Genomic DNA, 19,555 nt, shown 5'->3' on the forward strand with positions numbered 1-19,555 from the left:
GTAGAACTTTTTTTTGTAGCCTAAAATCTTTTACAGTTTACAGGGATTTTTCACCTAGTATGGCACTGCCAACCATTATCCCTTATCAGAACAACAGACAGCAAGAAAAAAACTCCTATTAATTCTTCCATCCCTCACTTGTAGCAATTAAAGTGCTCTGGGAACTTGTCTGTTCAAATAATGATCATGTTTAACCTTATTAAATAATTTGGAGGCAAATTCAGCTAATTTGCTTGCACTGGGGATTAAAAAAAATGTGTTTTTTGTTGCAAGCCTCATTTAGATATGAAAATGTAAGAATAATTAAAAAATGCCAGCAAACATTTGGTTGACTAAATACTACATGATGTCAGTTTATTTGTTGATATATTTCATTAAAAGGCAAATTTTTAAGGATGATCTTAGTGAAAATGTTTAGATACATTGTGACATTTACAGCACTTCTAAATTGCAAAATACATCACAAACAAATGCATTATTTGCTTTGCACATAAGGCCACATAAACACTCCAATAGAGCAAGTACTCATCGGTTTGAGTATGGGAAGTTCTTGCAGTGTCACTGGTGCACTCGAGTTCCTCCTGTATATCACCACAAGGAGCATGCTATTCACCAGATTGGGAGCTCAGTGTGGGTGAAGTTTATTTAGAGTTGGCTTTTGGTCGTTGAAGTGAGCAGCAGCACCTTTCTATTAACTTTTAAAAGCACTGCATGATCACTTGTGCACTTTCAAGGCTTGTACATGAAGCAAGCTTCAGACAACACATACAACCACAACATACAAACGAGCAAGAGGGAAAGCAGATTCCTCTTGCATTGCTGAGAAATAATAAAAGTAGAGATGTAATCAATTATATAGGTTATTTTGGTGATTTTTTTGCTAGCCTACTCCATCTTTCTTGAAGACAATTACAGCTGTTTGAGAGAGGGTTGAGGTCTGGAATCTGGATTTTTCTTGTTTTTTTTTCTTTTTTTTAATTTTTAGGGTTTTTTTTTTTGTTTGGTCCCCCCCCCCCATAGCTCTGTTTGCTTTACTTGTTTCCTCCACTCTTCTTTATTTCACTGCTTCTGATCAAAATGAAGGAGACAATGAGCATCCCAGTGTGGTACAGGAAATGCAGACAGTAAAATCTGCCTTAAAGGTCATCTACAACACAGTATTAGAGTAGGACAAAGTGGTGAACAACCAAAGGGAAGTAAAGAAAACTAGTCAGTTTCTCATTTAAACATCACGATATACCTGCATCAGGTGCAGGCGCCCGTGTGCTGTCAGCACCAGCAGCATCGAGACGCTGCCCGGGCATTCCCTATGCGCAGTGGTCGGCGCTGCCCGGTGGTGATACAGCCGGTCCCAGCTGGCTGCAACGGCCCCACCGCATGGCAGAGCTGAGCCCCTCAGCCACGGGCGGGCGCCTCGGGGAAAGCCTGGGTAAGGAAGGGCAAACGGTGCCCGGCAGCCAGGGCTGAGGGGAACCGGGTGAGAAACAGCCCTGCGAGCCCCGAGGACAGAGCAGGAGGAGGGCAGGAGGGGCTCGGGGCGCCCGGCAGAGATGCCCCTGTGGCACCGGGAGGGACCCCGGTGGAGCGGAAGTTTCCCTGCAGCTCTGGAGAGGACCCCACGCTGCAGGTTTATCTTGAAAGACTGCAGCCTATGAGGAATACCCACAGTGGAGTTGGGAAAAGTGTGAGGAGGAAGAAGTGGCAGAAGAGGTTGAGGATTCAGCAGCTGTTGTCTTTTTCTCTTGGTCGGGTGGCTGGGTGGGCACCTAGCTGCTGTCCAAGGTCAACTCATGTCTTCTTTTTCTTTTGGCAGGTCATTTACAAAGGGAGAAGAAAGGGTGTGTCTTCTGACCACTACTATAGTGAAAATGAGTATGTAGAAAAGACACACTCAGCTTCCATGTACAGTCTCTCTAAAGCAGGACTGAATTCTGTTTTCTACACTGATTCCTGTCTTTTACCTTAAAGGATCTTTGAATTTGGCTGCTGAGCTGCCAGATGTGTGGCAGCTGGGAGCTAACAAAACCAGTGGGAAGCCATGCCCAGATGGCCAGCTCCTAATTCTTTTCACCTAGGGGTGGAGGACAGCTGAACTTATTTGTGTACAGGGCTATAGCAGTCTGGGAATTTCTCTCCTTTCTTCCCCTCAACTCCTATTGAGTCAGCCTTCTCCAGTTCCTATGAATGTCTGTCTCTTTATGTCAACACACCAGAATTCTTGAGGGGTCAAAAGAACAACCACCATTAAATGACACACATCTCTATATATTATAGTGTGTGTCTATATATGTGTCTATACATGTGTATATATTCTATATATACTTCTACAAAAATTAACTAAATGGAAATTTCAAGGGAAAATGAAACTGGAAAGCTATAATATTCATTAAAATATTTGTCAGTAGGAGACAGGAAATGTTTAAATGAATACCACAGAATTCATGAATGGTGAAATATTATAATAGTTTCAGTGATCTAACAGAAGATTTCAATTTGATTGTAGATCAAACATAATTATGAAAAGGTGAAAGGAAAAAAAGTTAGCATAAATGTGGGAGGAATCAAACTTAGAGCACCATGTTCAGTTTGGATTGGTCATATTCAATCTCAGGACAGCCTGAATTCCAAAATCACAAGTCTAATTTATGATCTGCCCGTAAGCAAGAAGAATATAATTACATTCAAATGGACTATTCATGTTATCTTGCATTGCAATTCTTTCTTTTCCTGTGGATTTTTTTTTTAATCACTTGCAACTTAGATTTTTTTTTAATTAAAAAAAAAGTTTATAAGCCTTTTAGTAAACTTGGCACTTTTTTCCTGATAAAGGAGGCACTGCTGAGGTCTGTAACAATTTGAATAAACATTTATGGATACATAAAATTTACTTAGGTTTTCATTTTAGCCTTAAATGATTAGTGTGGGTTACTTCAACTTTTTAACTGACAGCTTTTTCTGAATGCAAATTGAAAACCAGTGGAATGCAAAAATAACTTTGATATTCTAAATTATACTGATCTGAATATTCTGGATAGCTCAGAAAAATTGGAGTTCCTCAAAACATGTTTATATGATAATATAATTGTCCTAGTGAACATTTCCTGTTACCTCTATAGTCAGTTGCCTGGACAGAGTAAAATCTGTGGATTAATGCATTTATTTTTTTTACCCAGAATTCTTTTCATGAAACTGGAAGAGGAAAATTCAGTGCTTTTAATTTTACAATTCTTAATCCATATCTCATACTGAAAATTATTAAATATTATTTTAGAATTTATAGAAGACACTGCAACTGTCAAAAGTTCTAAATGTTTAGCTGGTGATTTTTGTTCACCTAACAGCTTGAATTCTCTTGTAACTGTCATGCCAGACAAATGCCCTTGCTTAGTACCATTATATATCTTATGCTTTATGAATTTGGGCCTGTTCTAATTTCCAGCTGATATTACTTTAGAAATAAGAATGGCAACCTGAATGTAAAATTTGTAATACAACCTGAATGCCACAAATGTAGGACTTAGACAACTAAGATAAGCTGGCACTTCTCCCACATTCTGTTCAAAGGTGCTGAAATGATTGCACCGAGGTGCTACTGCTGTCATTTTAAGGGATTTATTATTGGCTGACTGTACTCTTGGACATGTGCTGTAATAGGAAAAAAGTTTTTTAACAGTTCTAATAAGAAGCTGCCTATTAGGAGCTAGATAATAAGCAGTTCAGCCATTACACTTAAATTGAAGTACACATTCTGTATCCTCTAAGAGGAAATACAAAGTATTATGTCTCCAGTTAAAAAAAAAAAGTATGTTTTCACAATTTTTGGTGCTATAATAAAATATGTCTAACATAAAAAAAAGGTGTGACAGATGTAAATGTATGTAATCACCATTATCATAGATTGAAATATATCTGGAATATGTTAAGTTTTTGAAAATATAGATCAAACATTTTGTAGTTGCATGTAACATCCTACTTGATGAAGATAACAGCAAAACTAATTATGACCATGTCTATTGAATATACCTAGTGAGGATTTAACAGTAGTATAGCGTTAGCTAAAGGAAAGTGGTAATTCACACACAGATGCTGTTGTAATATATTGATGTTTCACTCTAAGCCTCATCTACAGAGCTACTTTGCTTTCATTTTTAACATTTCAAAAGCTATTTCGGACATGACTCCTCCCAGGTGACAGGCATGATCTACAATTAAATGCCATAGCAAAACTGGAAAATGGGAAGTGTTTATCAAAGGCATACCTGTCCAGCTCTCGCATTTTCACAGACAAAAGTATCATAGAATACTGCAAACTGTGGGGCATTGTCATTAACATCCAAAATTCTTACATAGACAGGAACACGAGTAGCATCTTTGGGGTTGTCTGACAGAAGAGAAAAAAAAGAGTTTATTTTCCTACTAAATGTGTTCTGGTTTCTTACAAATTTCATGAGCAATAGTCATAGAATCATAGAACGGTTAGGGCTGGAAAGGATCTTAAGATCATCCAGTTCCAACACCCCCTGCTATGGGCAGGGAAGTCATGCAAGATTAGGAATGAAACAGGTCAAAATTTAGCATACAAACTGATACCAGATAGCATCAGACCTCCTGAAAAATAAGATGTTTTGGTATCCAGTGAGCAATTAAGATTTCTACATGAAAACAGGGACTGCAACTGCTAATGATCTACGCAAATATAGTATATGAAAAGTATGCCCACTACTGTAATGACAAATTTGGTTATTTGGTAGGCTCAAGAGTATTATTCTGCTGTAAGGTTTTTACTTGTGATTTATTTTACACAGAAAAGATGCTATTGACTTTGAGCATTGTGCTGCTTTTGGCTGAGGCAGAGTTCACTTAAACCATGACATGCACACATGTTTTGAAAAATTTTCAAGCCTGATTTTCCTTTCTTGTGTTTTAGTAAGGAGGAAGAAATTCCATCAAAGCCAATAAAAGCATCCCCCAAATAATGTGATAACAAATTGATTAGAATCAGAGTTTTAATGTTTAAAGTACCATAAAAAATGTTAATGTAAATTTTCAGACCTTAGGTTAAGAAACAAGAATAGTAACCTCTCCCTCTTGTCAAATGCCAAACCTTTATTATTACTTGAGTTCTCATTAGTATAGGTTAATTCTGGAATACAAGTGTCCCTATTCTCACTTGGTGACCTAGCTGCCATACCAAGAATCTGAAATAATGTGTGGGAGTAAAAAAGAATTCCTTGGAATTCTGCTGGAAATTATTTTGAAGCTTTAATTGAATGGGATAAGTAACAGTAGAGATGAATCAAAATTACTGTTTTTTTTTTTCTCCTTTTAAGCTACTTCGAATAAAGCAGTAAACTTTCAGGAGTAGCTGGCATTAAGTTATTAATAACACCTTCACTAAAGAGTGTGATGTGGATCTTTCTGACACCCTGAATTGTTTAAAATGTCAGGTTTCAGGCACTGTTTTTCACAGCCTCTTGCATTCTTGTACTAACTTTCCAAATAAGTTCTGTTTGTAACACTGCTTTCCCACTGTGTCATGGTTTACAGGTAATATTTTTAAAGACCTAAATCTCCTCATTCACATTTTTCTCCAAAACTAAAATACCACTTTAGAGACTGCCAGCACTCCAAGTAGGTCCAAAATGTAAATGTGTATAAAGTATCCCTACAAGGAAATATGTTTAGCACTGTGATACAATCATATGAGGATACTAAGCTTTTTTATTATATAAATACTTCTGAAAAGTACTTGTACAATGCTGGACAGCACTGTGAAGGACTGTAAGCTCAGGACAATGAACCGTGAAGGGGAAAAAAAACAAAGCGAAAACCAAATAAAAGGCTTAAAAAACCCCAAAATACAGCTATCAGGTGTGCTCAGTACAACCAGCCTATTAGTCTGTATTGTAGAAATAGGAACAGGCAGGCTGGGTGGGTAATTGCCTGGAGACAATGTTCCATTCAGTTCCCTGCAGTGTAGCTCTTGCCAACCTTGTTTCACTGCTGATGAGCACATTTTTTTAATTTTTTTTTTGACTGATACAGAATTAACCCTAAAAAAATGCCAGTGTCTCTGAATGCAAGTGATCTTCATTGGCTGATTTAAAAAATCAGAGCCTTGTCCCTTAGAAAATTTTCTTTTGGGTAACTATTATTAGTTAATAACATAGCAGGCTTAGGAGGATTTCTGCTTTCCTATTTGTAGTTTTAACATGAAAATATTCCGAGAAATGCTACAGCACTGGGATTTAATTGAACCTAACTTGTAAGATGTATTGATTGCAAGAGCTGTAAGTGTAGATACAATAGGAAGAGATAATGAAATTATTTCTAAGGAAATAAGGAAAACAGTAGAGACAAAAACATAGATTATCATCCTGACCTCTGCTACCTTAAGAGCAAAAGCATGTCATTGTGCTCAAAGAAAAGTAATAAACCAGAATTATTTAATTGGTTCATTTCAGAATGAACTTGAACATTAAAAATCAGTGTTGGATGTAGGTGAGAAAAAGATACAAGGAGACAGCTGTTGTTAGCTACCCCCAATTTACTTTCCCCAGAATATCTAATAGAAAGGGGCGGGATGGAAAGAAGAGAGTGTTTTTCTCATGAAATCACAGCTGTAAACTTTGCAGGCTAAGGAAAACTGAAAGGAAGAAGAGACCAAATTGGCTTACTGATCTCAGCTGCTATAACACTAAGATTGTGCCATTGTGATATCTCACGGTCAAGTGGCTTAGAAGTATAGATGGACCCATTCCCAGAATGAATATTAAATATCCTGTCAAGGTCAGTATGACGATCCAGAGAAAACCTAAATATGGATAAAGAAAGGAAAAGTATTGTCATAATGATAGAAAATGGAGGAAAGCTTATGTCAATACAATTTTTAGGTTCTATGTATTACATTACAAAGGTTAGTTTTGAGAACACATATATTTAGTTTCTATAAACACTTATAAAATTTCTCAAGGTTAATTCCATAGAATGAGGAATAAAAATTGCAAGAATTTAATAAATATACAATATATCTGAGCTTTTATAGACATATGAGAATCATAAAAAAAGTCAGAAATTCAGTATAACAATTACAGGATTTTTTAACCTGAAAGGAAAATTGTCTCCGATGTACTGTTCCTTCAGACTGAGATTGACAGCTAATTTATGAGCTTTTCAAAATTACTGTTATAAGCTCTGCTTCTGTACTTTAGAATGTATTAATTTACTAGAGCTCAAGTTTAAAGAAAAAGTTAAGTTAAATAAAGTTCACATGCAGAACTTTCAAGAATATAGTTATGTCAAGGGACATTCTGTGCTGCTACAGTTGCTGTACTTCCACAGGCAAAAAAAAATCTACTAATACAATATGGCAAAACCCATTTTTCTATTTCTTTTCAATGTTTTTCCTTTTTTATTTATTATTTTTTCCCTAATATTTATCACTGGGTTCAAAGTTAGGATTGAACCTTTGATGTGGAATTTAACATAGGATTCTGGCAGAATTGTGCCCAATTAGAAAAAAAGATCTGCTATTACACTTGTACAGTGTAACAGAAACAATTGCTCATATTTCCATGAACTTTTATGAGTGATATAAATAGTTCATTAAGTTCATCTAGATTTATTTACAGTATTTAACTAAGCTGAACCAAATGAAAAAGAATACTATAATATGAAAATAATGTCTGTAACGTTTTGTTTGCTCACTCCACCACATACAATAATATAAATCACAGAATCACAGAATCCCAAGGGTTGGAAGGGACCTCAAAAGATCATCTAGTCCAACCCCCCTGCAAGAGCAGGGTAACCTAGAGTAGATCACACGGGAACTTGTCCAGGTGGCCCTTGTATATCTCCAATGTAGGAGACTCCACAACCTCCCTGGGCAACCTGTTGCAGTGCTCTGTCACTCTTACAGTAAAGAAGTTCTTCCTGATATTCACGTGGAGCCTCCTATGCTCCAGTTTACACCCATTGCCCCTTGTCCTACCACTGGATATCACAGAAAAAAACCTAGCTCCATCATCCTGACACCCACCCTTTACATATTTGTAAACATTGATGAGGTCACCCCTCAGTCTCCTCCAAGCTAAAGAGACCCAGCTCCCTCAGCTTCTCCTCATAAGGGAGGTGTTCCACTCCCTTAATCATCTTTGTGGCTCTGCGCTGGACTCTTTCAAGCAATTCCCTGTCCTTCTTGAACTGAGGGGCCCAGAACTGGATGCAATATTCCAGATGCGGCCTCACCAAGGCAGAGCAGAGGGGGAAGAGAACCTCTCTTGCCCTACTAACCACACCCTTTCTAATGCACCCTAGGATGCCATTTGCCTTCTTGGCCACAGGGGCACATTGCTACTTATGGTCATCCTCTTATCCACCAGGAGCCCCAGGTCCCTTTCCCCTTCACTCCTTTCCAGCAGGTCAGCCCCCAACCTGTACTGGTACATGGGGTTGTTCTTCCCCAGATGCAAGACTCTACACTTGCCCTTGTTGAATTTCATCAAGTTTCTCCCTGGCCAACTCTCCAGCCTGTCCAGGTCTCCCTGAATAGCAACACAGCCTTCTGGTGTGTCAGCCACTCCTCCTAGTTTAGTGTCATCAGCAAACTTGCTGAGGGTACACTCAGTTCCCTCATCCAAGTCGTTGATGAAAATATTAAACAGCACTGGTCCCAGCACTGACCCCTGAGGGACTCCACTGGTCACAGACCTCCAGCTAGATTCTGCCCCATTGACCACTACCCTCTGCCTTCTTCCTTTCAACCAGTTCTTGATCCACCTCACCACCTGATCGTCAAGCCCACACTTTCTTAGCTTATCTAGGAGGGTGCTGTAGGAGACAGTATCAAATGACTTACTGAAATCAAGAAAACCCACATCTACCGCTCTACCATCATCCCTCCACCTAGTCAGTTCCTCATAGAAGGCTGTAAGGTTGGTCAAACACAACTTCCCCCTGGTAAAACCATATTGACTGTTCTTAATGACCCCCTCATCCTTGATATGCCTAGAGATGGAGTCAAGAATAAGTTGTTCCATCACCTTTCCAGGGATGGATGTATGGCTGACCGGTCTATAATTACCCGGGTCCTCCTTCTTGCCCTTCTTGTAAACTGGTGTGACATTTGCCATCCTCCAATCCTCAGGCACCTCTCCCGTTTCCTATGATTTACCAAAGATGATGGAGAGTGGCCTAGCAATGACCTCCGCCAGTTCCCTCAGCACCCATGGGTACATTCTATCCAGACCCATTGATTTATAGATGTCCAGATTGCGTAACTGATCCCTAACCCAAACCTCATCTACCAAAGCAAACTCCTCCTTTGTCCTGACTCCTTCTGGGGCTATAGGAATCTCGGGCCCCCGGGGAGAGTCTGCAGGAGCAAAGACAGAGGCAAAGAAGGCATTCAGCACCTCTGCATTCTTTATATCCTCTGTCTCTAGGGCACCCACCTCGTTCAACAGTGGGCCTATATTGCCTCTTGTGTTAGTTTTATTTGCTATGTATTTGAAGAAGCCGTTTCTATGTCCTTAACACGACTAGCAAGATTAAGTCCCAAGGAGGCCTTAGCTGTCCTAATTGCCTCCCTACATTCTCTAACAACTGTCCTATATTCCTCCCAAGTGGCCAGCCCCTCTTTCCATAATCCATAGATTCTCCTTTTCCACTTGAGTCTGCCCAGCAGCTCCTTGTTTAACTACACTGGTCTCCTAGCTCCCTTACTTGATTTCCTACCCATTGGGACACTCTGATCCTGAGCTTGGAAGAAGTGGTCCTTGAATGCTGACCAACTATCTTGAGCCCCTTTACCACCTAGTACCCTTTCCCATGAGACTTCCCTTAGCAGTTGTTTGAAGAGGCCAAGTTGGCCCTTCAGAAATCCAGAACTGTGGCCTTTCTAGGTATTCTATTCCTCCCACACAGGATCCTAAACTCCACCATCTCATGGTCACTGCAGCCAAGGCTGCCATTGACCATCATCACTTCAATCAAACTGTCCTTGTTGGTGAATACTAAATCTAGCAGCGCTCCTCTCCTAGTTGGTTTGTCCACCATTGGCATTAAGAAGTTATCATCAATGCACTGGATTGGCTGTTTGATTCTTCCAGAAAATATCAGGGTAGTTTAAATCCCCCATGCGGACTAATGCATGTAGTCACGAGGCTACTTCCAGTTGCCTGTAGAAAGCCTCATCAACTCCTTCATCCTGATCAGGAGTTCTATACTAAACCCCCACAACTGTATCACCCATACCAGTCTGCCCCTTAATTCATACCCACAGACTTTCCACTTGCTCCTCATCTGCCCCCGGACAGAACTCAATACATTCTAGTCTCTCTCTCACATAAAGAGCAATTCCACCACCTCGCTTTGCTGACCTATCTTTCCTAAAAAGGACATAGCCATCCATGACCACATTGCAGTCATATGAGCTGTCTCACCATGTCTCTGTAATTGCCACTAGATCATAACCTTTAGACCGCACACAGACTTCTAACTCCTCCTGTTTATTTCCCATGCTGCGTGCATTGGTGTACAGGCAATATGTAAAACAAAATGCAGGCAAAATACAGGCAATATGTAAAACAAAATAAATATGTAAACAAAAAGTCGACAAATAAGTGCAACAGGAAGCTGTTTGCACTCAATTTATAGAAACTGAACTTATCATTTTAATAAACAGAAGCTAATATTTTAAAACTAACAGAAAACAAGAAATAAAACTGCAAACCTGAATCAATTTTACAACCCGAAGCTACAATATTTTTTTTAATAGCACTATTAAGAAATTAGACAAACTTCTCTAATTTCAAAATATGACACTTTTCAAAATCCTTTTGTTTAAATGTTACCTGTTAATTTCTGGGGTAAACAGACAACTTTGTATTTAGTATTGATACTGTAACAAGTAAAATTCTGTAAATACTTATTCTAAGTATTTATTGTTTGAATGAATATACAAGGTTGTTCTGCAAGTTGAGGAACAGAGCAAATACCAAAGAGAATTTGATCTCTGCTATGCAAATTGCTTTAAAGTTCTTGTCTTCAACCAGATAGCATTAAATGCTACTCTGTGTAAATAATAGTGATGATATCTGCCACATGTATCATCACTACTTGATTCTTCAAGTTGTGTCAGAAACAATTTAAGCTAGTGCTCCATGTTTGTTCTTTTTCCAGTCACAATTTAGAAAATACAACTACTAAAACTGTCAGTTGTCTCATGCAATTATAGTAGGTAAAAATGTAATTCTAAGTTATTTTTATATTCTTCAATTTCAGAGTCTTGGTGTTGTCTCCTATCTTTTCCATACACAAGAATCACCACAGGAGAAAATTAGATTCAGTTTCATTTCCTAATCCAGTTTTACCAGCTGAGCTTCATTAAGAAGTATGTGCCAATTAACTTTAGAGTCAGTAAATAAGGTTGTTTTGCCAGAATATAATTTCTGTGCTTTGTTCAGTATTTCAAGACAACACACACCGAACTTGGACAATGTTGCTTACCTGTTTCTTAAGGCTTATACATATAGAAAAACAAACACACCCACCAACTTCACCCCTGCAAAATACAGCTTACTACATTCAGCTAGATGCAATGTAGCATGTAGGATCTAGTAGTAGTAGAAAAAAAATAAAAGGTATTAATTTTTTAATGTCTAATTTCTTCCTGGATTATTACCTTATTGGACTTGAGGCCGAATCAGGATCCCGTGCCATTACCGTTCCTATTATTGTCCCCAACTCAATATCTTCATGAACCTCAAAAAGGTAAGAAGATCTGCTGAAAATGGGAGGTTCATCTACATCTTCTACAGAGATTTTCACAATAGTTGTATCTTTGAAAGGCCCAAGATAATAGAAACGTGGATCCACATGGGTATTCTCAGCTTCTACTTTCAAGGTATAAAGTCGTCTTGTCTCATAGTCTAGTGGCTAAAAATGAAAATTATAACATTCATTAAATTACATTATATATTGACAGATGTTGACTTATATACATAATGGACACTGAAAAGGACTGAAGCTTTGTCAGATCCTGCCCTGGGCTGGGAGAATCCCAATACAGTTTAAAATTTCCACATCAGAGTAAAAAATTTCCACTGTTTTTAGAGGAAATTCCTTTTCCTAAGTATTATTTGAATTATCATAGCACTACCAACAAAATATTTTTCAGTGTAAATATACTGATTATTTACATAATTTTTCAGTTGTTTCATAAGAATATTTGAAACTATCATATAAACATTTAAAATACTTGAAATATATACTTAGAAATAGTGACATTTCAAAACAAGGTATTCATACTAATATTTCCCAGGAAATACTATAAAGTCTTGGATATACAAAATGGCCTGAGTATCTTTATTGTCAAACAAATGTAACTGGCCTTAAATATCAGCAATGTTTTATGTTTCTTTTAAGGAAGGGAAAGTACATCAAAGTCCTCAATAGCTAAAGAAACAGTAAGAGCTTAATATTTTTTCCATTTCATTTATTTTAATGAATCCAACATCAGGGATTTTTTTTTTTCCCCAAAATAGATTTGACATTTTTGTCAGCAGTTCCTTTTTAAAATGGAAGAAAGAAAGGTTCAGGATTACAATTAGGAACCATTTTGAGTAGAAAAGAAGCTTTATTCCTTCAAACTTTTCTGTCATAGATGAGAAGTGTTAGCTAATTAATTTTACTCAGGAAATGAGCAAGCTGAGAATGTACGTTTCTGACAAAAAAAGACTTTCTGAACTCCCTCAAAATCTCAGGGAGATAATGAAGTGGTGGTTTTCATTCACGAATGGAAAGGGTGATAGAAGACTTGGGTTTCTTTTTCTGCCTACCTGCTTTAAAATACAAATTAATATTCATGAAAAATACTAGAAATTTAAATGTTCTATTTAAGAGTAGGAAGTCCAGTGAAAGAATGAGTTTCCCCTTTGCTCCCAATATTTTTTTTAATAGTATTTAGAGCAGAAGGGAGAATATCTATTAATATAACATAAATGCAACACAGTGCTGCTATTTAACCTAGATCTGAGACTATCAGTGTGTCTTATAAAGTACAGCATGCTGCTGTTAAGAGATGCTGGTGTCAAGCCTATAATAAAGAAGCCATCTTAGTCCTCCATTATTCTAACTAGCTGGCTTAATTTGAAGGTGTTCCATGAAGATGTAAGCTTGCTTTGAGTACATTCACATCAAGTTTGGACATAACTTCAGGCTATACTGCAAAACATGGACTATACAGGTATTCCAACATATAAATAGCAATTAACAAAACTGCTCCAAATATACGAAATTGTGGCAAAGCAATTATTTTGCCTGTGAGAATTTGTTCAAAAAAAACTTGTACAGAAAAGGCTTTACTGCATCAGGTATTAAATTCAGACTTAGTAACCTATGGGCTCAGTAATGGAACCTTAGCTGTAGATGTTCACCACTGAAAACATAAGAATAATCAATGTGGAGAAACAATTAAAAAATATTTTCATAAATGAATAAACTGAGGATACCTTCTTCCTTGCTAGTTAATGCTGTTTTCTGTGCTGCTTAAATAAACTGCTATTACTGAAAGTGAGAAGAGCATGTAGCAAGCTCACTGCCCTGGACTTCAAGAGAGCAGACTTTGGCCTCTTCAGGAACCTGCTTAGCAAGGTTCCATGGGATATAGCCCTAGAGGGCAGGGGGGCCCAAGACTCTTGGCTGATATTCAAGAATCACCTACTACAAGCTCAGAAGTGTTGTTAAAAGGAGGTGCAGCAGGAGGGCTAGGAGACCTCCTTGGATGGATAAGGAGATGCTGACAAAAATTCAAAGGAAAAAAGAGGCTTATATAAGGTGGAAGCAAGGACAGGCAGTCTGGGATGAATACAGGGATGCTGTCCAGGAAACTAGGGACCAGGTTAGGAAAGCTAAGGCCGAGTTAGAGTTAAAATTGGCAAGGGATGTTAAGCATAACAGGAAGGGATTTTATAGGTATGTAGTGCCTAAAAAACAGACTAGGGACAACATAGGCCCCCTGTGGAAGCTATCAGGAGAACTGTCTACACAGGATTTGGAAAAGGCTGAGGTGCAGACTGACTTCTTTGCCTTGGTCTTCACTGGCAAAGGCTCTGACCGCACCACCCGAGTCTTGGAAGGCAGATGCAGGGACTGTGAGAATGAAGACCTTGGGCCCACTGTACGAGAGAATCTGGTTCGAGACCATCTTAAGAACCAGAACGTACACAAGTTCATGGGACCTGTGGTCCTGAAGGAGCTGGTAAATGAAGTTGCTGAGCCACTGGCCATCATATTTGAAAAATCATGGCAGTCAGATGAAGTTCCCGATGACTGGAAAAATGGAAATAAAACCCCCATTTTCAAGAAGGGGAAAATGGATGACCCAGGGAATTAGAGACCAGTCAGTCTCACCTCTGTGCCTGGCAAAATCTTGGAGCACATTCTCCTGGAAGGCATGCTAGGGCACATGAAAAAACAGGGAGGTGCTTGTTGACAGCCAGCATGGCTTCACCAAGGGGAAATTCTGCTTGATCAATTTGGTGGCCTTCTATGATGGGGCTATGGAACTGATGGACAGGGATGGAGCAGTTAATGTCATCTACCTGGACTTGTGCAAAGCGTTCATCACTGTCCCACACGACATCCTTGTCTCTAAATTGGAGAGACATCAATTTGAATAGGTGGACCGCTCCATGGATAAAGATCTGTGTGGACGGCTGCACGAAAAGAGTTGTGGTAAACGGCTCAATGTCCAGCTGGAGACCAGTAATGAGTGGTGTCCCCCAGGGATCAGTGTTGTGATCGGTCTTATTCAACATCTTTGTTGGTGACATGGACAGTGGGATTGAGTGCTCCCTCAGCAAGTTTGCCGATGACACAAAGCTGTGTGGTTCGGTTGGTAATGCTGGAGGGAAGGAATGCCATCCAGAGGGACCTTGACATGCTTGTGAGGTGGGCTGATGCCAACCTCATGAAGTTTAACCATGACAAGTGCAAGGTCCTACACCTGGGTGGGAGCAATCCCAGGCACAGCTACAGGTTGGGCAGAGAAGAGATTCAGAGCAGCCCTGCAGAGAAGGACTTGGGGTGTTGGTCAATGAGAAAATGAACATGAGCCAGCAGCGTGTGCTTGCAACCCAGAAAGACAACTGTATCCTGGGCTGCATCAAGAGAAGTGTGACTAGCAGGTCAAAGGAGGGGATCCTGCCCCCCTACTCTGCTCTCGTGAGACGTCACTTGGAGTACTGTGTGCAGTTCTGGCATCCTCAACATAAAAAGGACATGGAACTGTTGGAACAAGTCCAGAGGAGGGCCATGAGGATGATCAGGGGACTGGAGCACCTCCTGTATGAAGACAGGCTGAGAAAGTTGGGGCTGTTCAGCCTGAAGAAGAGAAGGCTGCATGGAGACCTCATAGCAGCTTTCCAGTATCTGAAGGGGGCCTATAAGGGTGCTGGGGATGGACTCTTCACTGGGGCCTGTAGTGACAGGGCAATGGGTAACTGATTAAAACTTGAACAGGGAAGGTTTAGATTGGATATAAGGAAGGAATTTTTTACTGTTCGGGTGGTGAGGTACTGGAATGGATTGCCCAGGGAAGTTGTGAATGCTCCATCCCTGGCAGTGTTCAAGGCCAGGTTGGACAGGCCCTTGGGAGGTATGTTTGAGTGGAAGGTTTCCCTGCCCATGGCAGCGGAGTTGGAACTAGATAATCTTAAGGTCTTTTCCAACCCTAACTATTCTATGATTCTATGATTCTATTTTCTGTCAATATGAGAAAGCATCCTGAAAGTGTGTCAGATTGCTAATGACAAAATAAGATCTTGTTCATTAGTATTCTTGTTGATATTTTTCGAGCTGTTGCATTGTAACTTATGATTTTTTTCTTTGCTTGACCAAGTTGTTAGATTGTTTTTTCAAGACTATTGACTGTACAGAAGAGCAGTCTGGTTTTCTTCAGTGTTAAAATTGTGAAGCAAGCAAACCAGGAGCATCTCAAGGGAAGCATTTGCAAATTTCTAGGAAACAAAAAACGATCTAGCCTCAAACTCTATATTTTAGTTCCTTCCCAAATAAGCTGCAATGCTGACTATGAACATAGAAGAAAAAGATTTAAAAGGAACACACTGATCTTTAAAGAACTTACGTTTTCCTTTGCCATATCAGGAAATGTGCAGATATATTTTATAGTAGTGTTTAATTCACTGTTCTGTGCTTAAGATTTGTTTTATAAGCTAATACAAACAGTATTTTATGTGAGAAAAACTGCCTGAACTCTTCAGAAACACTTCTCAAAATCCATAAAAGAAGGACTAAGGGACTTCTGGAAGGGAAATTCATTTGAGAAGTTGTTGAGGATCAGGTGAATTGCATTTCTAAGTGTGAAATCTTACACCTCTGGAAGTGCTTTGACATGCAAGACAGAGGGCAAAGCTAAAGCTGGCATTGAAACAGGGACACTGTCATTCTTCACTGTTCATATGTTAACTAGGTGCTGTGTTGGAAATAGGAGCAAAACAATATAGCTTGCTACTTCACTTCTGTGAGTGTGTTTGTGTTCTGGCATACACTGGTAACCTCACCTGATGAGAATATCCTAGAGGAGGAAAACATGTCTTGCAGTAGTGAGTGAACTTCATATTGCATGCTGAAGAAAATAGGTTACACGAATAGTGAAAAAGTGTATTTGAAATCAGAGATAATTAGTACCAACACATTGGGGATTGGTCATTTTTTACTTACTTTTCTGGCAATAATGCTTTAAACTTATGTTGCATCTCAGATATTATAACCACCCGTTACAGTTCATCTTAAAAGGAAATAGTACCTTAGTGATGGGGATGCTTGCAAACATTAAGCAGTTAGAACATATCATCTTATGATCTAGACATCTTTTTTGCAATGAACATTTGTGGCATAACATTGACACAAAAATCATTTAGTGAATGTTCTTAACACCTTTCGCACAGTTATGATGCCTTCCTGTGTGTCTTTTTGTGTCACAATATCAAACATATCTGTTCCATCGCCATCTATTATTCTGTACTCTACTTCTGCATTTTTTCCAGTGTCTGCATCTGTGGCTTTGACGCTGCCAATGGCTGTCCCAACTGGGGAGGACTCGGGGATGCGGAGGTGGATGGTACCTAGCAAAGAGACAAAGAACCACTCAGGAGCCCCATAATTGTTAAGTAAGACTATGTCACACAATAGCTGGTAGCATGTTGTTCTGTATCTTTTATTCTAGAGAACTTGTCAATTAATTCTGGGGGTGTGGGCAAAATGTGAGGCAGAGAGAAATGCAGAAGAAAACATTAGGTAAAAGACTGAAAATAAAATTGTAGGAAATAAATTCATTGAAAAACATTTTTGAAAAGGACCTCTACTCTATCTCAAAGAAGAATCAGCCAGGTCTGTACCCTTCTGATCTATGTCATCCCTCAAATATAATCTGAAAAGACTGCTCTCTGTTCTTTTCAGGCTACACTCTGACTATTTCCCCTTAATATCTAAGGTATTTGGTTAACTTTGGGACACATCTATATAGATGCATACATTTATATTTGGGATATGGTAGATTTTACATTTATTTTATCGTGGAAGCAATACCAAGAACAGAATCCCCTTCTCTGGCCAAGTCTAAGCAGCAGCCTGACATTTCAGCTTTCAAATTTAGATAGATACAATATTAAATACATTTGAATGACATCTTAACGCAGGATAGGTTTTTGAAAATCCACAAGCAGACAGTATGCCTATACTTGTTAAACTAGTTAATTCATACTTAAATAAGGCTTATGAATATTGCAATTTTGGTTTTGTGCTACTTTTCTAGCTCAGTTGTATTTCTGTATTGTGGTGTCATAGAGCTGATAAGAAACAGGAATAAAACTGTCACCATTCAGACATGCTGCAATGAATTGAAATAAGTATCTTACCATACTTTTTAGTATTCTATGTCCTAGCTTTACTGTGAAAACTGTAAATAAGGGTTGAGATCTTTGGTCCCATCTGTCAGAACGTATGGTAGGAAAACACGTGGGACACATTATGTACTATGAAGAACTGTCAGAAAAAAGTTTTTAAATTAATGTAGATACAGCTGTCATGACAAAGATGAAAGTTAAGTCATCAAAGCTCTATTGAAAATCATTTTCTTCTTTATCCTTAGTTAACCGTTCCAAGATTTGCTGTACAGACTTCCTAAGGTAAGTAAGGTGTGTTAGAAAGACTGTTAACAGTAACACAAAAGTGAAAATGGTAAAGGCCAGCAATCACAACAGGAAAAAGTTGAACTGGCTACCCAAAACACAGCATATTTACAAGTCATTACAAATAAGAAATACAGAAAAGTATATTAAGTGAGTCAATAGTTTTGTGCAATCAGGAAGAATCATAGGCAGAGACCAGTGGCAAGGCAGAATGGGAAGACCACTGGCAACATGATCTTATAATATCTTTAGGAAAGCACTGGTAAGTCATGTGGAGATTATAAGTGTCTCTCAACAGACTATATTACATAAAGGTTACAGAGTGACATAGATCTGTTTTTCTTTTGGAGAATAGTCACTGAAAAAAAAACCTATTATTTATTGGGACATTTGAGACTTAGTTTCTCATTCTACAGAACTCTTTTTTTCTGTTTCAATATGCTATAGTTTTCCAACACTAAAAAAAACTCCAAAACAAAAACAAAACAAAACAAAACAAAAACACCATCAAAATTTAAAAAAAAAAAAACCAAAACCACCGCATTCACATTTGTAATTAAATGTTGAATGAAAAATACTGAAATTTAATTTCTCCATATAATTTTACTTAGGCAGCTTTTGACATGAAAATGGTATATTTTATGGCCACACACATTCCACATTCTAATTATATGATTTTTGCTTTTTTTTTCTCGGTTATATTTTTGTGTTTCAATTGAGTGATTCATCTTGCATTTGCTCTGATATTTTTATTACCTTTCTCTAATACATAAATCTGTGTACTTTGCTACGTCAGTGTACAATCTGTCTGTAATTACCTGATGGTTAAAAAAACCAAACCAAAAACAGAAGAAAACCCCCTCTGCTTCAATTTAGTATTTATTCAGTACTGTGAGACTACAAAAAACGGCCACCTTTTTCCCAATTAATATTTATATGTCATAATTAGTTTTACAGTGTGTCAACATTCCCCATATTTTTTTCTAAAGGTCTTAAAACTCCATCCCTAAGCTATGCTTTTGTGGACACTACTCTGACTCCAACTGCAATAACTAGCTCTACAAAGTTATAAGAGCTTATATCTTGAATTACTAAAGAGGTAGTTGAAACACAGGGTGAAAATAATAAGAAACCTATAATCTGAAAGATAATTTTTATCAATTTATAGAAATCTTCACCACAGTATGACTTTATTATTTTTTTGCCAGTGAAGATAGCTAATGCATTGACTAAGTATTGAATGCAGCAAGTTTTAGACACTGTATCAGAACACAAACTATACCAAACTACAGTTATTCTTGCAAAATTCTGCTGTCCACTCTTTTTCTCACACTTCTTCC

General features: G+C 38.3%; 1 protein-coding gene across 1 annotated transcript in view; it reads right to left on the bottom strand.

Moving 5' to 3' along the window:
• The window catches only part of CDH10 (cadherin 10), a 63,396-nt gene that overhangs the window by 7,346 nt on the left and 36,495 nt on the right, over positions 1-19,555 (bottom strand). Inside the window, exons 5-8 of the mRNA XM_005149947.3 lie at positions 16,963-17,150; positions 11,687-11,940; positions 6,678-6,814; positions 4,260-4,381 (exon numbers count right to left, since the gene is read on the bottom strand). Of these exons, the coding sequence (XP_005150004.1) occupies positions 4,260-4,381; positions 6,678-6,814; positions 11,687-11,940; positions 16,963-17,150 (701 nt within the window). The remainder of the gene's footprint in view (positions 1-4,259; positions 4,382-6,677; positions 6,815-11,686; positions 11,941-16,962; positions 17,151-19,555) is intronic.

The sequence above is a fragment of the Melopsittacus undulatus genome, chromosome 1, assembly GCF_012275295.1.
Source record: "Melopsittacus undulatus isolate bMelUnd1 chromosome 1, bMelUnd1.mat.Z, whole genome shotgun sequence".
Classification (NCBI taxonomy): Eukaryota; Metazoa; Chordata; class Aves; order Psittaciformes; family Psittaculidae; genus Melopsittacus; species Melopsittacus undulatus.